The sequence below is a fragment of the Leptinotarsa decemlineata genome, unplaced genomic scaffold, assembly GCF_025532065.1.
Source record: "Leptinotarsa decemlineata unplaced genomic scaffold, Ldec_3_MD MMD2_tig00000199_RagTag_RagTag, whole genome shotgun sequence".
Taxonomy (NCBI): Eukaryota; Metazoa; Arthropoda; class Insecta; order Coleoptera; family Chrysomelidae; genus Leptinotarsa; species Leptinotarsa decemlineata.
The window spans coordinates 13248343-13273763 of NW_027412544.1; the positions used below are offsets into that span (position 1 = coordinate 13248343).

A 25421-nucleotide genomic window follows, 5' to 3' on the forward strand; every position below is an offset into this window, starting at 1 on the left:
TGGAATTCAGCAGCCCCAGGGTATGCTTAGGGGCGAAAGCTCAGAACAGTGTTCCGAGCTTTCGAGAAGCAACCTTTGCAATTCCAGCGACATGTTAGTGCCAAGACATATTGTGACCATTTCGAAGCAGAAAGTGGAATCGTTTGTCCTGACATCATTATATTCGGTTCGGAAACATTTATCTTTTTGGAGAAGACCGTCGGCTGGGTTTTGTGGCAATCAATTGAACCTGGTTAGTTACACCCCAATTCGAAATCACTTCTAGATCCTCATTAAGATATTCAACCTCCTGCTTCTGGGGAATATGTGCATCTGCAGCCGATGTCCTGGAATCCGAGTGGAATGACGAGACAAGTGCGCTGTCGTCAGTAAAGCAATATATTGGGTTCTTGTTTTTTCCACTGAATCGTTGTTATACAATAAAAAAAGGGTTTGATACAATATGGATCCCTGGAGAACACCAGCGTTGATGGTAAATTCATTCGAGAGATTTACATAATCTTTCATTGAAAATCATTACAGATGGGTAACCGTTTTAAAAAGTGTTCTATATGTTTCTTTCAATTATTTCATGAGGTATTTTAGCAAATTTTTTCTGACACCTCTTGCGAATTTTTATACTGCACAAATCGTTGGGTAATATAGATTTATTGAACATTTCTGTTGGAAGAACTGAGTTGAAGGTCCATCGTATCCTCATTTATTACTACTTTTATTCAAAACTTCTACATTTTCTGAAACGTCCTGTGAAAGTGTATTGTATTCCATGCTTAAAGACATATTTTTGAAAAATTTTGAACTTGTTTTTATGAACATTTTTCCAATTTTTCAAATTTCTGGTAACAACTTTTGCAACTCCACAATACCTTGATCATAACTGACTCGTAAATGATGTTTCGACAAATGATTTTCCTACTTTTAGGCGGCCATTACTGTTTAGAGGAAATGAAGAAATATTCAAATTATAATACATATATATTTCCAGTATATATTTCGTCAAGTGACTTACCTAATCGAAAATATCACAATCGATTGAAAATCTAATATATAAAAATGGATGTTTGTTGGTTGGTTGGTTGGTGAGTGATAAACTTCCACATCGATTAACCGATCATGATTAAACTTGACAAGTATAAATAATTTTTCATAGAGAAGGTTTTTAGGCTATCAATTTTTCTGTACCTCGGCACTAGGTGGCACTGTTGAAACAATTTTTTGAAAGCACTGTTCTATAACGCTGCGCAGGCCTGAGTTCGTTGATTCTGATTCTGTCAAAACCTTGGAACAGTAGCGATACAGCAACATAGCACTAGTAGCTTGATTTTTTCAAATCATATCCATGTTTACAGGATGGCTTCGAGGATACTCTGAAGCTGCTGGATTCCATCAAGAAAAGAGCCATTTCCATGGTTGGAGACACGAACATCACTTGCAACCTTAATAGTTTGGAACATCGAAGGAAGGTTGGAGATTTTCCTCTCTTCTATAAATACTTTAACGGGAAGTGTTCAAGTGACTTAATACATTCAATTTCACCAAGAGCGGTACATATCAGAAATACGCGACGGATTGTGGCGTGGCTGCTCATCGTTTTGAGGTTTAACTCTGTACTTCTCGAACTTCACTATTTAAGAACTCTATCATCTGGAGAACTGCGTTCATGTGGAATAAACCTCCTGAGAACGTTTTACCAAATGAATTTAATCTCCAGCGATTCAAATCCAATGTGGACCGCTAATTTCGCACAGGCACCGCTCTGAGAGTGCCTTAAGAATTTTCCTGTAATGCTTGTGTTCTTTTCTTAAAAAAATTCACTCATGCTGTATTTCGATGCAGAATGAGAAACATACCTTCACCTACAGATATTCAATGAGAATGAGATCAGTCGGCGCGAACCGAACTTAATTTTTTTTTTTAATATATCTTCATATAAAATTTTCATGGGTTGGCGAAAGAACAAGAATGTGAATTCATTTTCGGAAAATGTATTTGTAGCATATTTTTTCCAAATTAGCTGAAAAATATAAATATCCCCGTTTTCGTTTTCGATGGTTATATATCGATAAACGGGAAAACCCTCACTTCGAATGAAACAAAATCATTTATCAACGAAGCACATGGCGAAATACATCTTATGAAAATTGTAAGGTATCGATATTTTTTAAAAGTTTGTTACTGGATGATAAAATGAGAGTACTGAGTAACTCAAATAGCTCCATGCCACCACAATTTGTGAGGTGAATGACGTGGAGTAGAAGCAAGAGTATCAAAACTGGCACGCCAGCATCTTAAGTTCAAGTCACACGACTAGTATATTTTTCAAACTACCCGATTTTCAAACTATCTGAAGTTACATGAAAAGAGGGAAACGTAAAATATTCATTGAAGTTATAAGAAATGAGAAACCAATACAAGTCGATTGTATTAGTTTGAACATGTACTTGTAGCACGAAACTGCAGTAACGTTAGTTACAAATACAAGTGGTATAAAAACATAGGAGTTCTATTTCTCATTTTTTATGATGATTTCACCACGTAATAATGGCTGCGTCCATCAATTTATTCATTGAAGTATTTTTTAGGTAGCTTTTGTTATGCAAATGAACTGAACTCGATGAAACTAGAGGACTTGAAAGATATTGGATCGGCTATATCAATCACTGCTGTGACCAAGATTCAGAATTGTATCAGAATATTAAATTCAGAAATTACAGGATTGAATGAGTAAACAGATCACAAAATTTCAAAAACTCACAAGTTAACAACTTTATACTGAGCATACGTTTCGAAAATCACCTGTCACCCTGCTGTTGGAGACCGGTGAAGATATCACTGTTTTGAGGAGGCAGGGAAGGTGAAAGTCAACATCTGTGGCGGTAGGGTATTCGCTGATTAACGAAAAATACATTTTTTAAATAACTCCCATTCGGAATATCCGCCACAATATTTTTTTCAATATTCCTGTTATATCATAAAAAAAGTATAATATGGTTCAAAGGAAGCCATCACACAATTGACGATTTTTTAATAGTCGAATTTCATTCTGCCCAGTAAATCAACTCAGGCTTTACACATTCACGTCGCCGATTAATTGAACATTACCGTACCTGATACCTAATGCGTTTCCAAGCAACATTTTTTGTTTTCGAAAACAATGATTTCTAGTTTGAAAACTCAAGAATGATAATTGGAAATTCGACCAAAATGTACAAGCTGTGTCATATTGTCATATTGACAAGAACAAAAATTATAATAATAATCATATATAATTATTATAAAAGTAATTGTCATAATCACAAAAATACGTACTGTGCGCCCTCGTTTATCTATTGGGTGAAACATCCACTCCAAATTACGTTTCTTATTATGATTAGGTTAATTACTTTTCATTTCATCCGAACCAAGATCTATTGACTAAGTTCAGTCACTTTGACTGGAAAAATACATTTTTCTGTCAACTTCACTGAATGAGAAATATTTCATATATATTTTCCCTGGCTGAAAATGGTTATTTTCATTCAATTTGATCTCATATCAAATAAGAGTTATTAATAATATTTGTGTCTTTTGACTTAAAAAATGATGTTTCTTCACTTTCAGTATGTGAAAAGTATTAGAAAACTGTGAAATACACTCCTGATTATGATTTTTTATATATTTCCTAAATTAAAGTTGTACTATTCCAGATTGACAAATGAAATTTGTGATCGCATGTATTCATACAATATTACAAATACAGAATGAAATAAAATACCATACGATACATGACCGTCAGGTGCTATTGCAGTAGGTACTCGTTTATATTCCTGACTAGTACTGTAATAAGTCATCTACCGGGCGTCATATAAAATACTACTTCTTTTTGAGAAAAAAATATGTTGGGTTCTTACATTTCCATCTTGATATAAAAAATGTGGAAATCTTCCTAAGAAAGAAAGAATGCAATCAATTTCAACTCCACAAAAATATTTGTAGATCCTGTAAAGAAGTAACTTTCAAACACAAACTGAAAGAAGAAACTCTACTTGAAACAACTACTTTCATGATCTATCCATCTTTTTGAAAGTTTAATTCTAAATTAACTGCTCTGCTCCTTTCTGTGAAAAAAGTTCATATCTTTATTTTGTATAAAGATGAAAAAGTAGGAAGCCAATACCTTTCTTTACAGAAATTCAACCTCTCCTAAAAAATATAATCCTTTCAATTTGAACTAATTTCTTATGACTGGGGTTGAATAAAATGTGTGAAAAAATGTCATTACATACTGTCATGAGTGGATTCAACTTATTCGTGACATAAGGTCGTGATTTCATGAATGAGTTGAGGTAATAACAGCCAATAAAACAAGTGTCTCATTCCGAAACATCGACGTACCCATTGAGGGTGAAAAAGTTCCATGTAAGTGAAATTTCACCTCTTTTATGTACTATATTGTGTAGCAATCCAGTAGATGATACCTGATACAATTGCATAACGAATGTTTGGATTAGAAAAAGTACGATTCAATGTCAATATGAAAGTAGTTGTTTCAAAAGTTTCTTTCTTCGTGTATTTCAATGCTCATTTGAAAATAGTTGTCTCTTGACGGTTTTTTCTTCCAGTATGTGTCTGAAAGTTACTACTTTGCATGATCCTCACATGTTTGTGAAAAGTTTAATTTGGAATTAATTGATTTCTTTCTTTCTTTTGAAGATTCACACATTTTTTGTATAAAGATGAAGAAGTAGGAAGCCAAAACAATTTTGCAAAATCCTTAAGATATCCACCTTTCGAATTTAAACTATTTCTTGATTACAGCTTATCAATCAAGGAAGAAAAATAATCATTATAATCATTATTTGTTTGATTACTCATCTATACGACAAGTATAGAAAAAATTCTGAAGAATACAAGTACCAACAAAAATTCTTACAGAAATGTGCAGTTCATTCACATTCTTTTTTCGATGCAGAGTGTGAGAGAGTCAATATAATTGCTTCACCCTAGGTATATTGATATATGCAGAAACCACTTTTTCAAAGTGTACATCAAATACGTGAATTGAAATGAATTCCATTATCGGGAGAATTCTATAGAGGGCAATAAAAAGATGAAAGAAGTATTGGTATAAATTTCCACTGACAATATTCACACCAAACCCACAGGAGTTGAATTTATATTTGAAGAAGGAGAGAATCAATATAAATTTTCCTCGATACTGCGAAACCAAATAGTAATATGTACTGATCAGTAATCATTTTCATCCATTCATATTCGAGTTGAATCGTATGATACCAAAGTGACAAAAAAATTATGATATTATAATATCAAATGTAAGTCACAAAAACGATTTGAAGCTTTATAACTTCTATTCAATTATCTGCGAGCGCTTTTGGCAGCTGGTCGTACTGTCATCCTCTAGGCCCTACTCTATCTATATAGAGAAGGGCCTAGAGGATGACAGCACGACCAGCTGTCGAAAGCGCTCGCTTTCGACAGCTCGCATTTTTTAGTAACTTTCCAGTTACTGAAAAATGCAGGTACTCCAAGTACTTTAGGTAAATTTGCCGGTATTTGCCTAATAAGGCTGACTCTCGAGCAAAAGAGGTCAGATGTCAATCTTGCTGAAGTGCCCATCAGTAAGTTGAGGACCGCTCGGAGAGCGGGGATGGATGAAGTGGGGTAGTAGGTTCTCCTCGCTAATTAGCTGGGAGGAAGCTTCTACGGGGGAAGCTTCACGTAGTCACCTGCGTGACTTCCGGGTCCAGGATATGAATACAGAGATGAAGATGTTATTGAGTGTTCTGTCCACAAATTTTCCCTTTTGAATCATCTATAAGAACAATTCGTTCAGGCCAGTCTCAACACCCTACACAGTAGGTTAATGGACTGACACCTATCAGAAAACAACTACTCCCCTGGCTAATACCACGAAGGGCGTTGGATTATATCCGACAGGTGTCAGTGCAGGATTCTTCACTGAAGTTATTCCTGCATATGCTGTTGGCGATACAACTGCCGCAATAGATTTTCAATTATCGGAACACACTTGCAGACCGGTTTCGGGCTGTTTGGCCACTCGTCAGTGCAAGGTAGTGTATATCATCAACATAAAGTCGATGATTTTCCAGATGAGCCAGTCTTCAAGTATGCCCACTGACTATACGTGAAAGATTTCTTTCCTTTTACGAGGAATTGGGCAAATTTGGATATGCAGTTGGTTACCTCGTTCACAGGCAGATGGAGCGACGACAAACCTGTTGTTTGTTGTAGTCTTCAGCTTAGTTCGAGGAATGATACTCTGACGGAATTCGATTTTCAATTATCGGAAATCATCGACTTTATGTTGATGATATACACTACCTTGCACTGACGAGTGGCCAAACAGCCCGAAACCGGTCTGCAAGTGTGTTCCGATAATTGAAAATCTATTGCGGCAGTTGTATCGCCAACAGCATATGCAGGAATAACTTCAGTGAAGAATCCTGCACTGACACCTGTCGGATATAATCCAACGCCCTTCGTGGTATTAGCCAGGGGAGTAGTTGTTTTCTGATAGGTGTCAGTCCATTAACCTACTGTGTAGGGTGTTGAGACTGGCCTGAACGAATTGTTCTTATAGATGATTTGATTTATAGCCAGTCTTCAAGTATGCCCACTGACTATACGTGAAAGTTTTCCCTTTTGATTTATATCATACACACTCAATAACATCTGTTTCTCTGTATATAGATTTTAAAAGAGTGTGTGTAAAAATTTGCTCTGAACGTTCAAGAGAAACATAAGACAATTTTTTTAGCGTAAGTCGCGATTTCCTTAATATAAGTAGATTCAGTTACATTTATATTTACAATTTCCAGTTTTATATTTATTGAACCATTTTTACATTTTACCCAGTGTCAGTTGTATCTTTTTAGTATTTATTTACAGGTGTAGCTGCAGTCAGGTCTGTTTCTTGGTAAGTGTATGGCATTAGAATCTGAATCCACCTGAGGTGTTGAGAAAAATATCTATACTGAGTGTTGTGTAGGATTTAAACTCAACAAAAGAGTCTAACCAAGTACATTCATTTCAAAATCATTTTCAAAATTGTGATCATCACAATAATCAAATGATAGAATCAAAATTATATTTCCAGAAAAAAATCAATATATATATTTGATTATTGTGATATATATATATATATATATATATATATATATATATATATATATATATATATATATATATTGATTTTTTTCTGGAAATATAATTTCCAGAAAATCCAGAATTCATAATCAAAATTTTTTTTTGAACTGATCAAAAGATAATGATTTGATTCTCTCCGGCAAGCAGTTATATAGATTGATATTCAGAGAATTATGTTGAGATTTGGTTAATCTATACCTTGGAGTTTTTAATAACTTAGCATACCTAGTATTATGGTCATGTATATCTGACTGGGTTTGTAACTGGTTGATATTTCTGTGTATTTCTAATAAGGCATTGTAGATATATAATGAAGGTAAAGGCATGATGCTAAACTTCATAAAGTGTGGGTGACAATGTTCTCTATATCCAACTCCAGCTAAAATTCTTGCTGCTTTTTTTTGTTGTCGAAAGATGGTTATTGCACAAGTGGCATTTCCCCATAAAATTATTCCATAGTTTATCTGCTGTAGAAAGTCCGAGTTTCTTTGGTTAACAGTAACACATTGTTTTCTATTTTCTAAATATGAACTGAATAACTTCAATGCCACCCCTCTAATACCGTAATATTTGTGTTTCAAAATGAGTATCTCATGAGAGATACTCATCAAAGGCCTTCGACAAGTCACAGAAAAAAATCAATATATATATATATATATATATATATATATATATATTGATTTTTTTCTGGAAATATAATTTTGATTCTATCATTTGATTATTGTGATTATTTATCACAATTTTGAAATTGATTTTGAAATTGATTTTGAAATGAATATACTTGGTAAGACTCTTTTGTTGACTTTAAATCCTATACAACACTCAGTATATAGTTGAACATCAACTAAGTAGTTTTCCTAACAACCAACAATTTATTTATGTTACTTCTGAATTCAAACTTTTTTATGCATACAATTTTTATCGCTTCATCTTTACTATCTGTTCCAGTTTTACAACATATCTTTCATTCTTAATTCCGTACAAACATTCCTAACCTCACTTATTTCTATCAACATGAATTTCTCACTATCATTTCATCATTCCCATATCCAAGCAAATATTTTTCAATCGAAATTACAACATTTTCATAATTTTAAAATATATACAATCAGTTTATGTTGTATCCTCTCATTTTAATTATCAGATATCATTTTTATTCCAATTGTGACAATAATCATCAACCTCTATCGATTGCCTTTTACATATAATCTAATTAAATTTGGTACAGAAGTGTGGAATTTAGAATTCACCGCTTTCATGAATGTTTCTTGACAAGTCTCTGGAATGTTACCGTCGTACAGGGTGATTCATCTGTACTATTTATAAAGTGATTGAATTGTAATTTTCTGGGATGTTAGAATTTTCTTCTTTTATTGTTTTAATCGAATAATACAATTAGTGCAATTGTTGGTGTGCGTGACTTACATTTCTCTCCAAAATAGGAGATCAAAATCATTGTTCCGAAATGGTAATAAATTGTGTGAAAACTGAAAACAATCTGATAAGGTTGATATCTTCTGGAATACCATATTATCTGTGAGTTAAACACTGAATATTAATAGTTTGTCGTCTTCATTGTTTATGAATTGCAAACTGTCACTGATAAGAGCTTCGGCTGGAGTTTTGGTCCGGCAGCGGTGAATAGAGGAGTAAAATTAATGGATAATACGATAGTCAAGCAAATATTGGATGAAATTAGGAATAGCAAAATAGAATTGAAAAATAGCATCGAAGCTAGTGAACCTAATATTTTAAGATAAACTGCCTTGAGAAAAAAAATCTGAAGGAAAAATAGAAAAACTGGAAAAAAACGAAACATAGAACAATATCATTGTTTTTGTATGGGTTGCTCCAAACGAGAATATAACTTCAGAATTCATTTGCACTTTTTATCTGCACTTAGCTCTATAGCACGTTGAATGTAGTTGTAAAAGAATCAGATATAAATAATGTTCACTGCCGTGGGAAAACTATGAACCGACCAGTAAAGATAGAATTCGTATCATATCTGAAAAAAAAAATTTGAAAAACTTTAAAAAGTTGAGAGGAAGCGTTACAACAGTATCTCATGATCTAACGGTGCAACAACGCTGCGAATATCAAATTTTACGGAAATCTCTAAAGAGAGGCAGCAAAATAAACACTGTCACATCAAGGGTAATAAATTCGTTGCAGAAAATAAAGAATTTTCCTTAGGAGAGCTATACGAAATAGAAAACCAGGTAGACAAGAAAGCAACTAGTACTGAATATTCTACGATGATGAATCAAGAAAATCCAGTACAATTATATCTGAAAAAACGCCCTAGAGAATCAATCAACCAGTCTAGTAGAACACCTGTCAAAGTCTAGTGGAGCCTCTAAAAAACCATCGAAGCCAGACAACTCAACTGTTGAGAAGCTCATCAGATCGAGAAGTAATTACCAAAAATAACAGACGTCCTTTCCCAATAATTCAAAATTTACAGTTCCACCAACTTCACGTTCAGGCTAAAATATTTTATATGAATCACAAGTTTCAAACTATGAACATTATTTTATTCTTTTATTTGTAGTAATCCAGGAAACATAATTCTAGAGATAGCGAAACCAATTTAGTAATCTTCATATTAAATTCATTTGTGCTGTTTTTTTTTTAATGGATCCATGTATCAGAGATTTCGAGATAACTAAAGTTGACGCTTTTACTTTAGGTAAAATATTTCAAACAAATCAAGTCCTGAAGATTAATGAAGAATCACATAACTTCAAACTAGTACACAATAATATTAGAAGTATTGCAAGAAACTTCGATGAATTTAAAATTTTTCTTTCGCAATTTCAAATTGAATATGATTGCATGATATTTACAGAGACAAGAAAAATTACTGATTGCAGCGTATTCAGTTTACCAGGATACTTTACCAGATGCTTTATAACGAAGGAAATTTGAACCAAAATGACGGTACAGTTGTTAACTTGAAAACTGATTTTTATAAAAATCACGAGTTGATAAATTTCAACGGCTCTGATATATTGAACATGGAGGTTGAATTTAACAAATCTCAAATAGATATTCATAAGTACATTCTATAGATCTCCATCAACGTGCATTGACTTATTCAATCAGAATTTGCAAAATTATTTTGAAAACCAACCTACAAACAACAAAAAATACAGTCTATCTGTTCGAGATGTCAATATTGATATTATGACGAGCAAGACGATAGAGTGAATGATTATCTAACAGTGATGGCCGTATACGGATACACATCTATAATTGATTCACCAACACGCCTAAATTCTTGTGTTGACCATATTTTCATAAAAACTCATATCCAGAATCTTGAAAATGTAATTTCTATAATAAATCATACAAATATTACTGATCACTCAACTATAATTCTTCAAATAATAACGGGGAAAAAGACAGATGATCAATTGAAAGAAAAAATAAAGCAACATTTCAATGAAAAAAAAATTCATTGAAAGCAGTAAAAACCGAAGCTTGGAAGAAATGTATTCAGATAATAGCGTGGATTTCATTACAAAAAAGTTAATCACTATTTTGCGAAAAGATATCGAAAAATGTACGTACTATCAACGCATCAAGGGACCTGAAAGGAGAAGAAAAAATTGGATCTCTAACTCTTTAGTGAAATCTGTTAACAAGAAAAATGATTTACATAAATAATTGAAAAAAGATCCTCAGAATTTACAATTGAAAAATGAATAAAAAAATTATAAAATTAAACTTGATGAATTAATCCAAAAGGCCAAAAATGAATATTATAGAAACAAAATAATGGAAAACATCAAAAGTCCAGGCAACTTGTGGGAAAATATAAATTGAATATTCAGTGGAAATGGAAAAGTTGAAATAAAGTCCATGAAAAATAATGAAGGAGATATGATAGATGATGTAGGTGAAATAGTAGAAATATTCAACGAAACTTATATTAACACAGGAAAAAACCTCGCGAAAAAAATCAAAAGAACAGCACAATTCAGTTTCACGGAACACGTAAACAAAGATTCAATTTTTCTCTATCCAGCTAGTCCTACAGAAGTCTGGAATATAATAAGAGGCCTCAAAAACAACAAAGCACCAGGAATAGATGACCTAAAAAGTGAAACTTTCAACTAGTGGCTGAGTTTATAGCAGGACCGATATCCCACATATTTAATAGAGCGGTAGAAATCAGCTACTTTCCATTGTGCTTAAAAACTTCCATAGTTACTCCTGTTTTCAAGAGTGGATGTAGAGATGAGGTAGTTAACTATAGACCGGTATCTTTAATATCAAATCCCAGTAAAATTCTAGAAAATATGATCAAAGTAAGGCTAGACTCATTCATATAAAAACATATGATATTATCTGACTCACAGTTTGGTTTTCGGACAGGAAAATCCACCGAAAATGCGGTATTACAGCTCACTAATTACGTTTACAAAGCACTCGATAGAAGCAAACCATCACTAGGGATTTTTATTGATCTATCAAAAGCATTTGATACAGTTAACCATTCCATTCTACTATGCAATCTGGAAAATATTGGAATAAGACGTAATGCGTATAAATTGATAGAGACATATCTCACGGGTAGAAAACCGATTAGGGAATATAAAAAGCGGTGAGAAGAAAATTGAATGCTGAGTACCGCAAGGAACTGTTCTGGTCCGTTGCTTTTTGATATTTACGTGAACGGACTGTTTTCGATTGGAACCGCAGGACGCATAATACGTTTTGCAGACGATACTATTATTCTTTACTCTGAGCAATATTGGAAGACATGGCAGATAAAGATCTAGAAAAAATCAAAGATTGGTTCGACCATAAACATCTTTCATTGAACTTCAATAAAACCTTTTACTTGCCATTTTCTAAAAATAAAGCTATGCTTCCTCAATTCAATCAAATAACTATCCGAAACTCCTTCAATATATCATCAGCTAACCATATAAAGTATTTAGGGGTTCTCATAGATCCTCACCTGAGATGGGACTTTCATATCAAATACATTGTAAACAAATTGCGATATATATTATACAAGTTTTGTCAACTGAAAGATATAGTCAACATTGAACAAAAAAAATAATTTACTTCAGTTTGGTTCAAAGCCACTTGATATACTGCATAATAGGATGGGGTGTGTATCCAAATCACATATTCGGCCACTGGAAGTCATTCAAAGAAAATTTTTGAAACTGGTGTTGAATAAACCGCTCCGTTATCCCAGTGATACGCTGTTTTACAAGTCACTAGTATTGAATCAATGTAAGGAAAAAGGCCAAGCCATAACTACGCCACTCGAAATGAAAACAGGTACATAGCACCCTTTGCACACAAGTCAATATGGCAAAGATCCAACCTTTTTTTGAGCCCCGTTATGTATAATTCGTTACCAAAAAATGTTCAAACTCGTGGGTCGTATAGTCGATTGAAACATTCATTGAATGAATACATACGCAGCATACCTCGCACAAGAATTAGCGAAATATTCGATCAGAGTAATTAGATGTCAATTTCATACAATTTTGATATAAAAATTGGTATAATGATTAATTACAACAATTGGGTGTAAATCTGAAAATCAACAAGTCAATTATGGTCCCGCTGAGACTTTTCTTTAATCATTGATGGAATATGGAATATATATATATATATATATATACATATATATATATATATATATATATATATATATATATATATATATATATATATATATATATATCTGTATATGCCGAATTGAATATTTGAAATACTTTGTTGTTTCAAGCAAAGAGAAAAGTACGATCTGATACAAGCAAAGATCAACAGATGTCCTTTTCTATATCTCATATCGAAGGTGAAATGCTCTGAAACAATTGACAAAATGTTTCGTTTCATAACTGACCTAAAGGAAACAAACACTCTATTCAGTTTGGATTAACTACCTCTTGGCCTGAACTGTATACTGAAAACCCACTCACACGGGATAGTAGTTGAATCAAGAATCCAACCACCATCAATCGACAAAAAAATCGTCAAGACTCTAGTAAACCGTCCGTTGGGTCTCTGTGATACAAAGAAGTTTTCGAGAAGGAACTAGGAAATATAAAAAATAATCTTCAATGGAATGGTTACTCCAGAGTGATGGTGTAACAGACTTTGGCTCAAAGACAGCCAGAGCCTCACAAGAAAAAGAAGCCGTCACAACCAGTATTTGTACTCCCCTACACCAGAGGATTGCCGGAAAGGATGAGAATAATTGGGTCCAAGTATAATATCAGTACCTACCTGCTTCAGATCCGGAAACAACATCCATAGCAGCCTCACGAGAACCAGGTCACCAAACGCGGACTGCGATTCCAATTATTACATTTACCGGATACCCTGCAAGTGTGTAGAATCCTATATCGGTAAAACTGAGCAGCCTCTGAAAGTTCGCATTGCCGAACACAAGAATCACATACAGTGAAGAGAAACTAGCTAATCAGGAGTAGCAGAGCATGTTTCGACTCATTAACATAACATCAAGTGGTCTCAAGCTGAAATAATCCACAATAAAGAATACTGGTTTAGGAGAAAATTCAAAGAAGTCGCATTTATATCGTCTAACAACGCATTTAGCCAAGCTCACGTAGAGATATGCAACATATGGAAACCTATAATCAAGCGGAAAACGGCCAATTCCCGCCAAACGGTCAGCTCCCGCTGAGACCGATGAAACGGAAAAAGGGAAGAAGGGATAGGTGAACGAAATCGAATGACCGGTCATTACCCGAAGACGATTGTTGATATTAATAATCAAAACGTCGAGAAGTAACTTGAATTGTTAATTGTTTAATTTTCAATTGTTGCCAGTATTTTATTCCATTGTAATTTCAGTTTTTTTGCCCAATACAACTGTTATTTTCCAACTAATCTTTTTAATTTCAATAATTTTATCAGGAATTTCAAATTATTTTATATCATATTAGACAATGAAAGTCCGAACTAATGAAATGCACCATGAAACATTGTCAATCACCTTCAATCATATCTGTTTCATATAATTCAACATATAACTTGAGTTCATGCTCTCGTCCATCCGAAAAGTTCAATTAATGAAAAATTCATACCTGGCCCGGTAAGGAATGAGTATCCATGCTTGTTTCAAATAATATAGAGGCATATCCCACATTATCTGACGAAATTAAACAGTTGGTGTTATTCATCGATGTTGGATGGACAGCAAACCAGTTAATAGCTCCAATAGTTTTATTGTCTGAAGAACGTACAAATTTCAGTTGAACTATTTCTTTGTCGACGTCATTTTTGTATCTGAAAAAACATCAAATATTCAGATGATTTTTGAATGGAAGAGTGAAGAAAAAACTTTAGATAATTCTCAAAATACTGAAAACAATTCTAAAATTTCACTGTACTCCATTGTAGATCTCTGTCTACATATGGATAAATATACATGTATCTAAGAGAATATAATTTTTTTGCTCAAGTCAGTTATAATGAAAATTCCACACCTATAATTTTGAACCAATCAAAATACGTTATTTTGACAAATCACTATGGCGGAGGAGGAATTTCAGTGCAAATTTTTTTCTCGTGGGACACCCAAGAGCGAATTATACTGAAAATTTTTTGACGTTTATAATAACAGACCATTTTTGGCAGATTGGTTTTTATTTGTTCACATAATAGGTTTGTTTTGGTTCTACGAAATTCATTTTCTAGGACGTCAAGATCATGCGCGAAGAGCGTTCTGGTTTATTGAGGATAATTTCGGACTGATGAATCCTCAGTTCTGGTTTCGACTGCTAAATGATCCTAAACTGTTTTGAACCGTCCCGAATCGTTCTTGCTCTCGAGGCTGAACTATTAAGAAATGTTCCCGTTGCTCATGCGCATTCATGAGGAAATTTGTTTGGGCTATTTGCTAGGATGTTTTTCTATTTATTTGATTTGAATAATTGATGATTGAGGTTGGATAACATTTGAACTGACTATACTGATACGCCACGTAACAAAATGGACATGAACAAAATGGACATGCAGTCATTGTTCACTGTGGTTCTGGCGTTGAATCTGTTCATTATTACGCCTTGGTCAAAGCCAAAACGGACTTGTTTAAGTTTGACGATAGTCGTGTCACTAAGTGTTCTGGCGATGTATTGAATTTACTGGAGCCTCTGGAGACAAGTTACATTTCGTTTTATGAGAGACAAGACATTGACAGTTCAAGATCTTCAGATGATGTGGTGCTGCAGGTTTTTCCGGGTTTTCCTGCAGCTGAAAAAGCAAATGCGCCACTGGAATCAATGAAGTCGTCCTGGAGCGCCAATTAATTTTTGGTGTTTTGAAATTTCATGATTTATAAAACATATTAAAGTTGTATAAAATATATAAAATATTTAGACACTAATTTATTCTATTTTTCTTTAATCTGTTTAAAATCTGTTTTTCCGTTAACCAGCTGTCGCACCCCTCCGAACTACAACCCTCAGAGGAGAGGTCGAAACTTGTGCGAGCTAAGGACTAACGAGGTCTTACTTTTCAACGTGTGATCCCCATTCAGTACTTTTAATTTTGCGTAGTTTAGATGCAACTATTCGTGGACAATTCAGAACAAACTTTCTTTCTTCAAGTTGGATTCACAATCCTTTACTGATGCGAGTAAATAAGTCATGGTAGGATGATTGATCATTACATCAGACAATTTCACACATATTTTGCATATAGTATGATTTTCAAATTGATTAATTTTGGAAACAAAGAAGTGTGTTGGTTTTATTGGCTGTGCTGTGTTTTTTTTAGATGTTTTGAACTGTCAAAATACAATGATCACAGCCTCCTGTGATTGATGCTTGCTGTCGCTGGTTATGAATTTCATAACCCACATTAATAAAAATGCAAAAAAAAAGTTTTCTACCACTTGTAGTTACTGAAAACTTATGTAAAATTGAAGAATATATCATTTTCTATCTTGAAATAGTATTCCCATGTAACTACAATGAGTAGAAATTACTAATTTAAAAGCCTAGATAATTGCTGCCAAAGCTATGACGCACTGTGAATCTGTTCATGCAGCTTCCCAAAAAACTTCTAAAATTATAATTTTCCACCCCCTTGTAGTAGCTCCAGTAACTACAAATTAAAAGAATATTATATTTTTTGCACCTAAATGGCACTTTTGTGTTCGGCTGCGACTCGTAAAATTTTCAAAATTTTCATGAGCTCGAAAAAATTTCCGGAAATAATTTGACCTCTAGTTGTATTACTAATGATAATATTCGTCTGGCAATCAAAATTTACTCTGGAAAATATCAGCAAAAACTATTTTTTATGAATATTATCCATTTCATACCGGAATCGAACATTCCAATTATTGCTGTTAGAATCACCATGTATTTTAATTGAGTTAATCAGTATTTATCACTTGTTTTTATATTTACAAAAAAAAAATGTTATGACATTGACTTGTTAATATAATTTTGAAATTGAAGATTAAAAATAGTTAAAGTTTGATTCCTGGTTTATTTGATAAATCAGACTGACTAGTCCGAACATTGGTCCTTAGAGTAAAAAAAATAAAATAAAGGAAATTTGGAGAAACATGTACATGCCAAACCCAAGAAAAAGTGAAAGGGAAACTAAAGGAATTCCTTCCGAAAGATCAAGTGACGTAGGTGATAAACCACAAACAATGCCAATTGCTCAAAACCATCAATTGAATACCAACAAAAGTTCACGTTCACGAGCTGTTTCCAAAGGGACTGGATCATCAAGTTCTAGGAAAAGTCTACAATTTACGGTGCTGATTGTGTTATCGATTTAGACCAAATGGGTGTTCAAGAAAAGATAGCAAACTTAAAAACTGAAGAAACGGGTATTAACACCGATTTTCCGACGACAAATAATTTCATTACAATGACTGCTGATGATTTCAACCAGATCTGTGATGTATTTAAGCAGAACTCCAACAAATCAAAAAGTTCCGAACGATCAGATAATACAAAAACAAATTTGCCTACTTTTGATGGAAATCCAGAAGACTGGCCGTTGTTTTTTAGTCAGTTCGAGCGTTCCACTAATCTTTTCAATATTTGTGAAGACGAAAATATTATGCGAAAATGTTATGCGCAAAGATGCCTTAAAGGGAGAGCCAGTGAAGCAGTGCAAACACTCCTTATCGCCCCTAAAAATGTAACTAAAATAATTGAAACCTTGAAAATAACATTCGGTAGACCTGAATTCATTGTTTCCAATTTGATAGAAGAAGTTCGACGAGCCACTCCTCCAAAAGAGGGAAGATTTGAAACGTACCTGCCATTTTCAAACGTTATTGAAAATTTGGTTAGAACTATGGAACTATTTCAAAATACTAGACACATGACGAATCCATCAATATTAAATGAAATTATCATGAAATTACCTCCATTTCTAAGACTCAAATGGGCTGGAGAATCCACTTTGGAAGAAACCATCACTTTGAAAACATTTTCACTATGGATGCGCAAAATCGCTTTAGCTGCATCAAGTTGTGCTGATTTCAACAGTTATAGTTATCGTGAAAAAAGATTTGAACAAGACAAATTTCAAAGCAGGAAACGTATAAATGTATTTTCTACAAAAAAATATGAGAAATGTCCCAACTGCCAGAATAATCATATTTTGACAGTTTGCCAAAACTTCAAAAAACTTGACATCGACCAAAAATGGATATTTGTGACATCAAAGAAGCTTTGTTTTTACTGCCTAAAGCCAAGTCATAATATATATTCATGCAGGGTAAAACAAAAGTGTGGAATAGAAAATTGCCAAAAATTCCATAACAACATACTTCACAATCTTGATCATAAAAGTAAGGCGGCGGAAGGTTCAGTGAATAATGTTTCACTCTTGAACAAGGACAATGATCCAGACATTCATGTGGAAAAAATTAACTTTTTTCAAGAAGAAAATCCTACAATACTACTTCGAATAATTCCCGTAAAACTAAAAGGACCCAATGAGGAAATTTATACGTTTGCTTTGTTAGATGAAGCAACGACAACAACAATTATAGACAGCAAAATGCCACTATGCTATCAGTGGCTCAACAACGTAACAAAAAATGTAGAAAATTCGAAGAAGGTGACTTTAGAGCTATCTGGAATAGAAGAAAACTCGAAAATGTACAAAATAAATGTAGTCAGAACAGTCAGCGGACTTTCACCTCCAAAACAAACAATTGATGTGGAAAATATGAGTAAAACCTACCCATACATCAAGGAAACGCCAGTTCTTTCTTTTTATGATGCCCAACCAACTATTCTTATTGGCCAAGACCAATGTGCCTTAACAATTGCCAGGAAAATTTATCGGAGTTATTGGAATGCGCCTTTTGTTTCTAAAACTCTACGTAGGTAGTACATGGAAGATATCCACAAGGAAGGTTCTTGAGAATTCTCTGATATTTCACGTTTGTTGTAAGTTTCAAGAAGAAGCAAATGAAGATATCCACAAACTGGTAAAAAATTCATTTGGAATTGAAAATTTTGGAATAAAATGCATAGAAGAAAATGGTAGATCTAGAGAAGACGAAAGAGCTTTGAAAATCATGGATAATACTATTCAACGAGTTGGAAATCATTTTGAGATTGGGCTCCTATGGAGAAACGAAAATGTTACATTACCAGACAGTAAACCTGTAGCACTGAATCGCCTCAAATGTATGGAGAGGAAAATAGATAAAAATAAGAAATTTGCAGGTGACTACTGTAGAAAAATTGAAGAATATACACAAAAAGGCTATATTCGAAAGCTGAGCGTTACTGAAGCTGAAAGAGAGGGCCAAAAAACTTGGTATCCACCACATTTTGAAGTGGTAAACCCCAACAAACCAGGCAAGCTGAGATTGGTATTTGATGCCGCAGCAAAGTCGAGTGAAACTAGCCTTAATGATCATCTTCTTCAAGGTCCACACTTGTTAAAAAACTTAACAGCAATTATTTGGAAATTCCGTCAGAAGTCGATCGCCTCTTGTTCAGATATAAAGGAGATGTTCCATCAAGTAAGAATCCGAGATGACGATTGCTCAGCTCAACGCTTTTTCTGGCGAGGTATGGATCGATCAAAATATCCTGATGTTTACGAAATGAAGGCCATGACATTTGGAGCGACATCTTCTCCCTGAATGGCTCAGTTTGTGAAGAATAAAAATTCTGAAGAACATTATCACATACTTCCCAAGGCAGCTAAAGCAATCATTGGAAAACATGTTGACGATTACTTAGATAGTGTAGAAATTGAAGAAGAAGCCGTCAAACTCATTTTGGAAGTAATAGAAATTCATGGAAAAGCAGGAGTCAGCATTTGCAACTGGATCAGCAATTCTCAAAATGTTATTGACAAAATTCCCGAACATTTAAGATCCAGAACTCAGAAAAATTTGAATTCATTTCTTCAACAACCTTCAGACAGTATTATATTTTCACTGAATAAAGGAAATATAGATTCTAAAATTCTAGAAAAAACCAAGGTACCAACCAATTAAATTGGTTATATCCGTTTTTGATTCACTAGGCTTCCTATCACAACTAGTTGTAAAATTCAAAATCTTTCTACAAGAACTCTGGAAAAAGGGAATCAGTTGGGATGATGAGATATCTGAAAATATGAATACCAAATGGATACAGTTATTGGAGAATCTCAACAACATCAAAGAAACATGCGTGCCCAGATGTTATGGTTGTCATTTATTTGCCAGTGAAGAAGTAGAATTACATGGTTTTGTGACAGTAGTGAGAAAGCATTTTCAGCTGTCGGTTATCTACGATTTATTCACGAAAATATAATCTATACATCATTTGTAAGTGCAAAAACTCGAGTAGCACCTATAAAACAAATAACAATACCCAGACTAGAGCTACAGGCTGCTGTAATGTAAAGTAGATCGATAAATTCTGTGAAAGAAAGTTTAGAAATCAACATATCAAAAATTTACTCATGGACGGATTCCAGAATTGTACTACATTGGATTCGATCTCAGACAAAAAGATATAAAACTTTTGTAGCAGTAAGGGTCGGAGAAATTACTGAGATAACAGATGTATCTAACTGGCACTGGGTTTCTGGAGAAGATAACGTGGCAGATGAAAGTACGAGAGAACTTTTCCGTGCAAATGAAAGTCTATGGCTTATTGGACTAAAATTTTTGACATTTCCTAAGAATCATTGGCCGAAAGAAACTGATGAACCCCTAGAAGAAATGGAATTGGAAATGAAAAGAGAAACTATACTGACAACAACAATTACACACAGTTATTTGCCCAGCCTAGACAGATTTTCCAAATACCGACGACTAATTAGAGCCACTGCATGGATGCTTCGATTCATCAACAACTGCAGAAAAAGGAAAGTAAGCACAAATTTGGAGTGTTCAGAATCGGAAAAAGCCGAAGAAATGTATATAAAATATGTACAGAACGAATGTTTCCATCAAGAAATTGCAGATTTACAAAACAAAAGGACTATCAGTAAATCAAGCCGTATATATACCCTGACGCCATTACTTGATGATAAAGGAATACTAAGGATAGGAGGACGACTTGAGCAAGCCAAAGATCTCACCTAATTCCAGAAACATCCAGCAATACTGGATCATAAACATCGTTTCACGAAATTGCTAATTGAGCACTATCATATTAACTTTAACCACCAAGGACAAGAACTCATTATGAATGAACTCCGCCAGAAATTTTGGATTTTGAAAATGAGAAGTGCAGTTCCCAAATGCAAAACCGAATGTTTCTTCTGCAGGAAAATGAGAGTCCAACCTCGAGTACCTAAAAAACGATATATCGTGCTTTTCACCTGCATGAGTATTCGAGCAGTCCACTTGGAAATTGCACATTCGCTCAATACCGATAGTGCCATCATGGCCATCAGAAGATTCATCAGTCGACGGGGATATCCAAGAGAAATACATTCTGACAATGGCACCAATCTACGTTCTGCTGATCGAGAATTGATAGAAGCAATAAAAAACTTTGACTCAACAAAAATTTCGGAATTTTTATGCTTTAAATCTATAACGTGGAAATTTATACCGCCATCTTCACCTCACATGGGCGGAAGTTGGGAAAGACTTGTAAGATCGGTTGAAAATGTGCTGAAAGTTACATTAAAAGAGAGATACCCCAAAGAAGAGGTACTTCAAACACTTATTGCTGAAGCTGAGAACATGGTGAACAGCAGACCACTGACTTACGTTTCGAACGATGCCCTGGAAAGAAAATATTTCCCTGGATGACATTGTAGTTGTTGTGGACGACACACTTCCCAGGAATATGTGGCCCATCGGAAAAATACAGAAGGTTTATGAAGGGAAGGACGGAAAAATTCGAGTTGTCATAGTGAAAACCCAAACAGGAATCTATAAACGACCTGTTGCCAAAATATGCAAATTAATTGGAAAAAACGATACAAATGTTCGAAGAACGAATTCAATGCTGTAGTGATTTCACCACGAGGAAGAGAATGTTGCTGTTAGAATCACCATGTATTTTAATTGAGTTAATCAGTATTTATCACTTTTTTTTATGTTTACAAAAAAAAATTGTTATGACATTGACTTGTTAATATAATTTTGAAATTGAAGATTAAAAATAGTTAAAGTTTGATTCCTGGTTTATTTGACTTTAAATAAGACGAAATCACAGTAGGACTAACTAGTCCGAACACCAATTATTTTTTTATTGAAATGATAAATGGTGAATGATCTGTAGTATTATGATTTGTTCTGCAGAAATAACTTACACATTGTCAATAAATATCATAAATTGTCCAAAGCCGTGTCTGCCTGTCTGTCAGAACGCGATAATCTGACAACTTTAATATAATAGTAATATATAGGGTCTTTCGTTATTCTTTTAAGGACAAAACACAAGCCCTACAGTATAATCCTTGAGGCGCTATCACATTGGATTTCAATAGTTGGAGATTGAATCCATTTGGAAAACCGTTCTCAGGAAATTTTTTCCATATGAAGGCAGTTCCCCAGATGAAAGAGTTGAACCTCAAAATGATGAGCAGCCACAGTCCCTTGCGTATTTCTGATTTGAATGGCTCTAGATGGAATCACTTGTGAATCACCTCCCGTGAAAGTATCTATAGAAGCAAGACAAATCACCAACCTTTCTACGATGTTCCAAGCTATCAAGGTTGCATGTGATGTTTGCGTCTCCAATCAGGCAGATGGATCATTTTTGTATGGAATCCAGCAATTTCAGGGTATGTTTTGGGGCTGAATTGGAATTGTCGTACCTGACATCATTATATCGGTTCGGGGTCATTTATCTGTTTGGAGAAAACCAATGCGTGAGTTTGTGTGGCATGAGTTGAACCTGTTTATTTTCACCTCAATTCGGTATCACTTCTAGACGCTCATTAAGTTGTGCAACCTCCTGCTGCCGGTAAAGATTTGCATCTACCGCCGATGTCCGATGCCGATATAGCCATTGTAAGTTTTCAAATTGTCACCATGTATGTGTATACATACATATAGGTGGAGCTAAAGAAGTTTTTCTTCAGATGTGTGGTCCAAAACACAATTGTTTTTTTTTAATTCATCCCATTTTCTATGTAGCTTTTGGTGTCTCTCTTATATCAGTCTTTCATTTTGCATGAAATTATAAAATGTCATGGTATTCAAGGAAACTGAAATTATTTGAGATACTTTCAAATTCATTATTCCATATTATAATATACTTAGTTTTCACAAAATTTTGCAATGGACCAACTGGTCGGTAGGTGGAGTAAAAGCTTTGAAATTCTCATTTCCCAAAAGCCCTCTTCTGAATAGGTCATTTCTTGCGTTAAAGGCAGTACAAATTGGGCATCATCCACAGAGTTCACAGATTCAAAACTGCGAATGAATATCACAGTCTTCATGTTCTACTTCATCATCTGAGCATGATGGCATTCATCAAAGTTGAGTAATTTTTGAAAACGGGATCATTTCTTGTTGTCACCAAATATTGACAGAAAAATTCACTAGTAATTTCTTAGTACAGCAAATCTTTGATATTGGGAATATGATAAAACTCATCCAGTAATAAATCGTCGGTCTGAGTTGACGTTTTATTCAGAACGTCTTGGATTAGATTGATTTATTTCATAAATAGATTAGATTTGTTCATTTTATAAATGGGTGTAAATGAAAATTGCAACAATTACCACTGCTATGGCTTCTGTCTCATTTATTTTTGTATTTAAATCTGTCATATTCAACCACAAGTTCACTTTTATGCTTTGTCTTCGCGATGGCAGACAGGCAAAATGTTCGACTACACCGAAGGTTTCTTTTACAACAAATTTCCCATTCAGAAAACACATCATTGAGAGACTTTCCTTAAACAATTTCAAAAACACAACACTTGTTTCGCCACATACTGGCTTCATCGGACGTGTCTTTACTAACTCCATTATATACATTTTTCATGAACCGGTTCTTAGACTAATAGGTAATCGTTAGCCCTACAAATGAAAGATCGTGAGTACACATTCCGTTGGAAGCTGCTTATTTGTCAAACAATATTCTTCCAAAAATGTAGTGAAATTATTTTGTAGTAAGTGTATAAAATCGTTGAAGAATTATTACAGTTTCTTCAAGTATCAGCAATGAAAGTATAAGCACTGTAATATAAACAAGGATGTATCGAAGGGATAATCCATAAACAGGAATTTGAGACATACTTAAATCCATTTTCGAGCCGACATAATCACGTTTCTCACTAATGAGCTATAATTTTTCATGGTCGCATGAAGTGGAGGTTGTTCAAACAAACTGGTCATGAAACGAAGGCAAAATGCGACCACTATCTATTTGTTGTGCCGCCCAAACCTTCGTCTGTCTGGGTAAACAAGGGGTAAATATTTTGGTTGTAAGTACTCTGGAAAATTGAAGGAGACTGCAAGCGTCGGACGCTTGATATACAAAAAATATGACACAAAGCGCCCACGCGTTTTTCACAATAATACTAGTATTTTTCGTTCATTATTGTTTTAAGCTCATTAAAAAAGATATTTTTAACTTTTTAGTTCGATGTTCTTCGAAGGTGTGTTTCTTAGTTTTTTAAACTATATTATTTTTCATTTTTTAGTTTCGTATGCTATAAGAGCGTATTTTTCAGTCTTTTCAAACTATATTCATTTTATATAAACTCAGGGATCAATCAGCCGTATATTGTTTAGAAAAATGATCATTGATATTTTCCGATTCCGGAGAGATAGAGCCTGAAAATCAGCAACAAGCCCAAGGCACCGGGAGCGCAGAAGAGGGTTACAAATAAGGCAGCAGGCGCGCGTGTTAATGAAAAAAATACTTTTTTCAAATGAAGACATACATGTGAAGTGAGTTCGAATTATATCGAGGAGGTTACGTACAGCGCCATCTGCCCGCGAATAGATCAAGCAATAATGTTGATATATCAAGGAGGTTCCGTATAGTGTCATCTACCCGCGAATAGATCAAGCAATAATGTCAATAATTCTTTCAAATACAGATCCCGAGCTTGAGAGTTACAATCAAACAAACATACATATCTACATACAGGTGAAACTGATAATCTAAACCGCATTATTCTGTTAACGGTTTTTCACCATTGAGACATTGGTGAGAATCACAGTATTCTCGACCCTTCTCTCGTGAGCCAATACAAATTGGTGACGCATTTTTGAGTGTAACCCAAGGCAGTATTATAGGACCATTACGATTTGCACTTCATGCCATAACTATCCTGTTTCAAGTCTTGCGCTATATGGTGATTGAACTTCAATATTCAGTGATCATATTAAACATATGAGTCTTTATATAGATAGTCAGTTTTTGATTTACATCTATCAAAGAAAATTCAATCTGTTATTTCTCTTCTGAAACTTCTATATCCTCATGGTTTGAAAAATATTGGCTGAATCGTCAGTATTGTCCCAGTTCAGTCATTTCGATATGGTGTACGGATCCCAAATATTCCCAAATATTCTATTAGGCTTTGACTGATATTGAATTGAAGAAAATCTAGCCGTTTTTTAATTACTTCTTGATTGGCACTAAGAAGAGTTATTGTATTATTGTAATTGTCTATCACCTTTTTTGAAAGCGATATCTGCATTGTGATTTCCTTTAGAGTGGAATTTTGGTTACGCTGGAGTTCCTGAATAGCATAGTTATATTTGATTTCGTCGTCTGATTTCAGAGTACCAAAAAGTCATTTGGAAGTTTTTTCCACTAATTTCAACAAACCGCGCTT

At 34.2% G+C, this 25421-nt stretch overlaps 1 protein-coding gene across 3 annotated transcripts in view; it reads right to left on the reverse strand.

Annotated features, from left to right (window-relative positions):
• LOC111507386 (neutral ceramidase) overlaps positions 1 to 25421 on the reverse strand; it is a 394484-nt gene that overhangs the window by 249854 nt on the left and 119209 nt on the right. For all 3 annotated transcript variants that reach the window (XM_074172969.1, XM_074172968.1, XM_074172967.1), the window contains one exon: positions 14253 to 14454. In XM_074172969.1, the coding sequence (XP_074029070.1) occupies positions 14253 to 14454 (202 nt within the window). The remainder of the gene's footprint in view (positions 1 to 14252; positions 14455 to 25421) is intronic.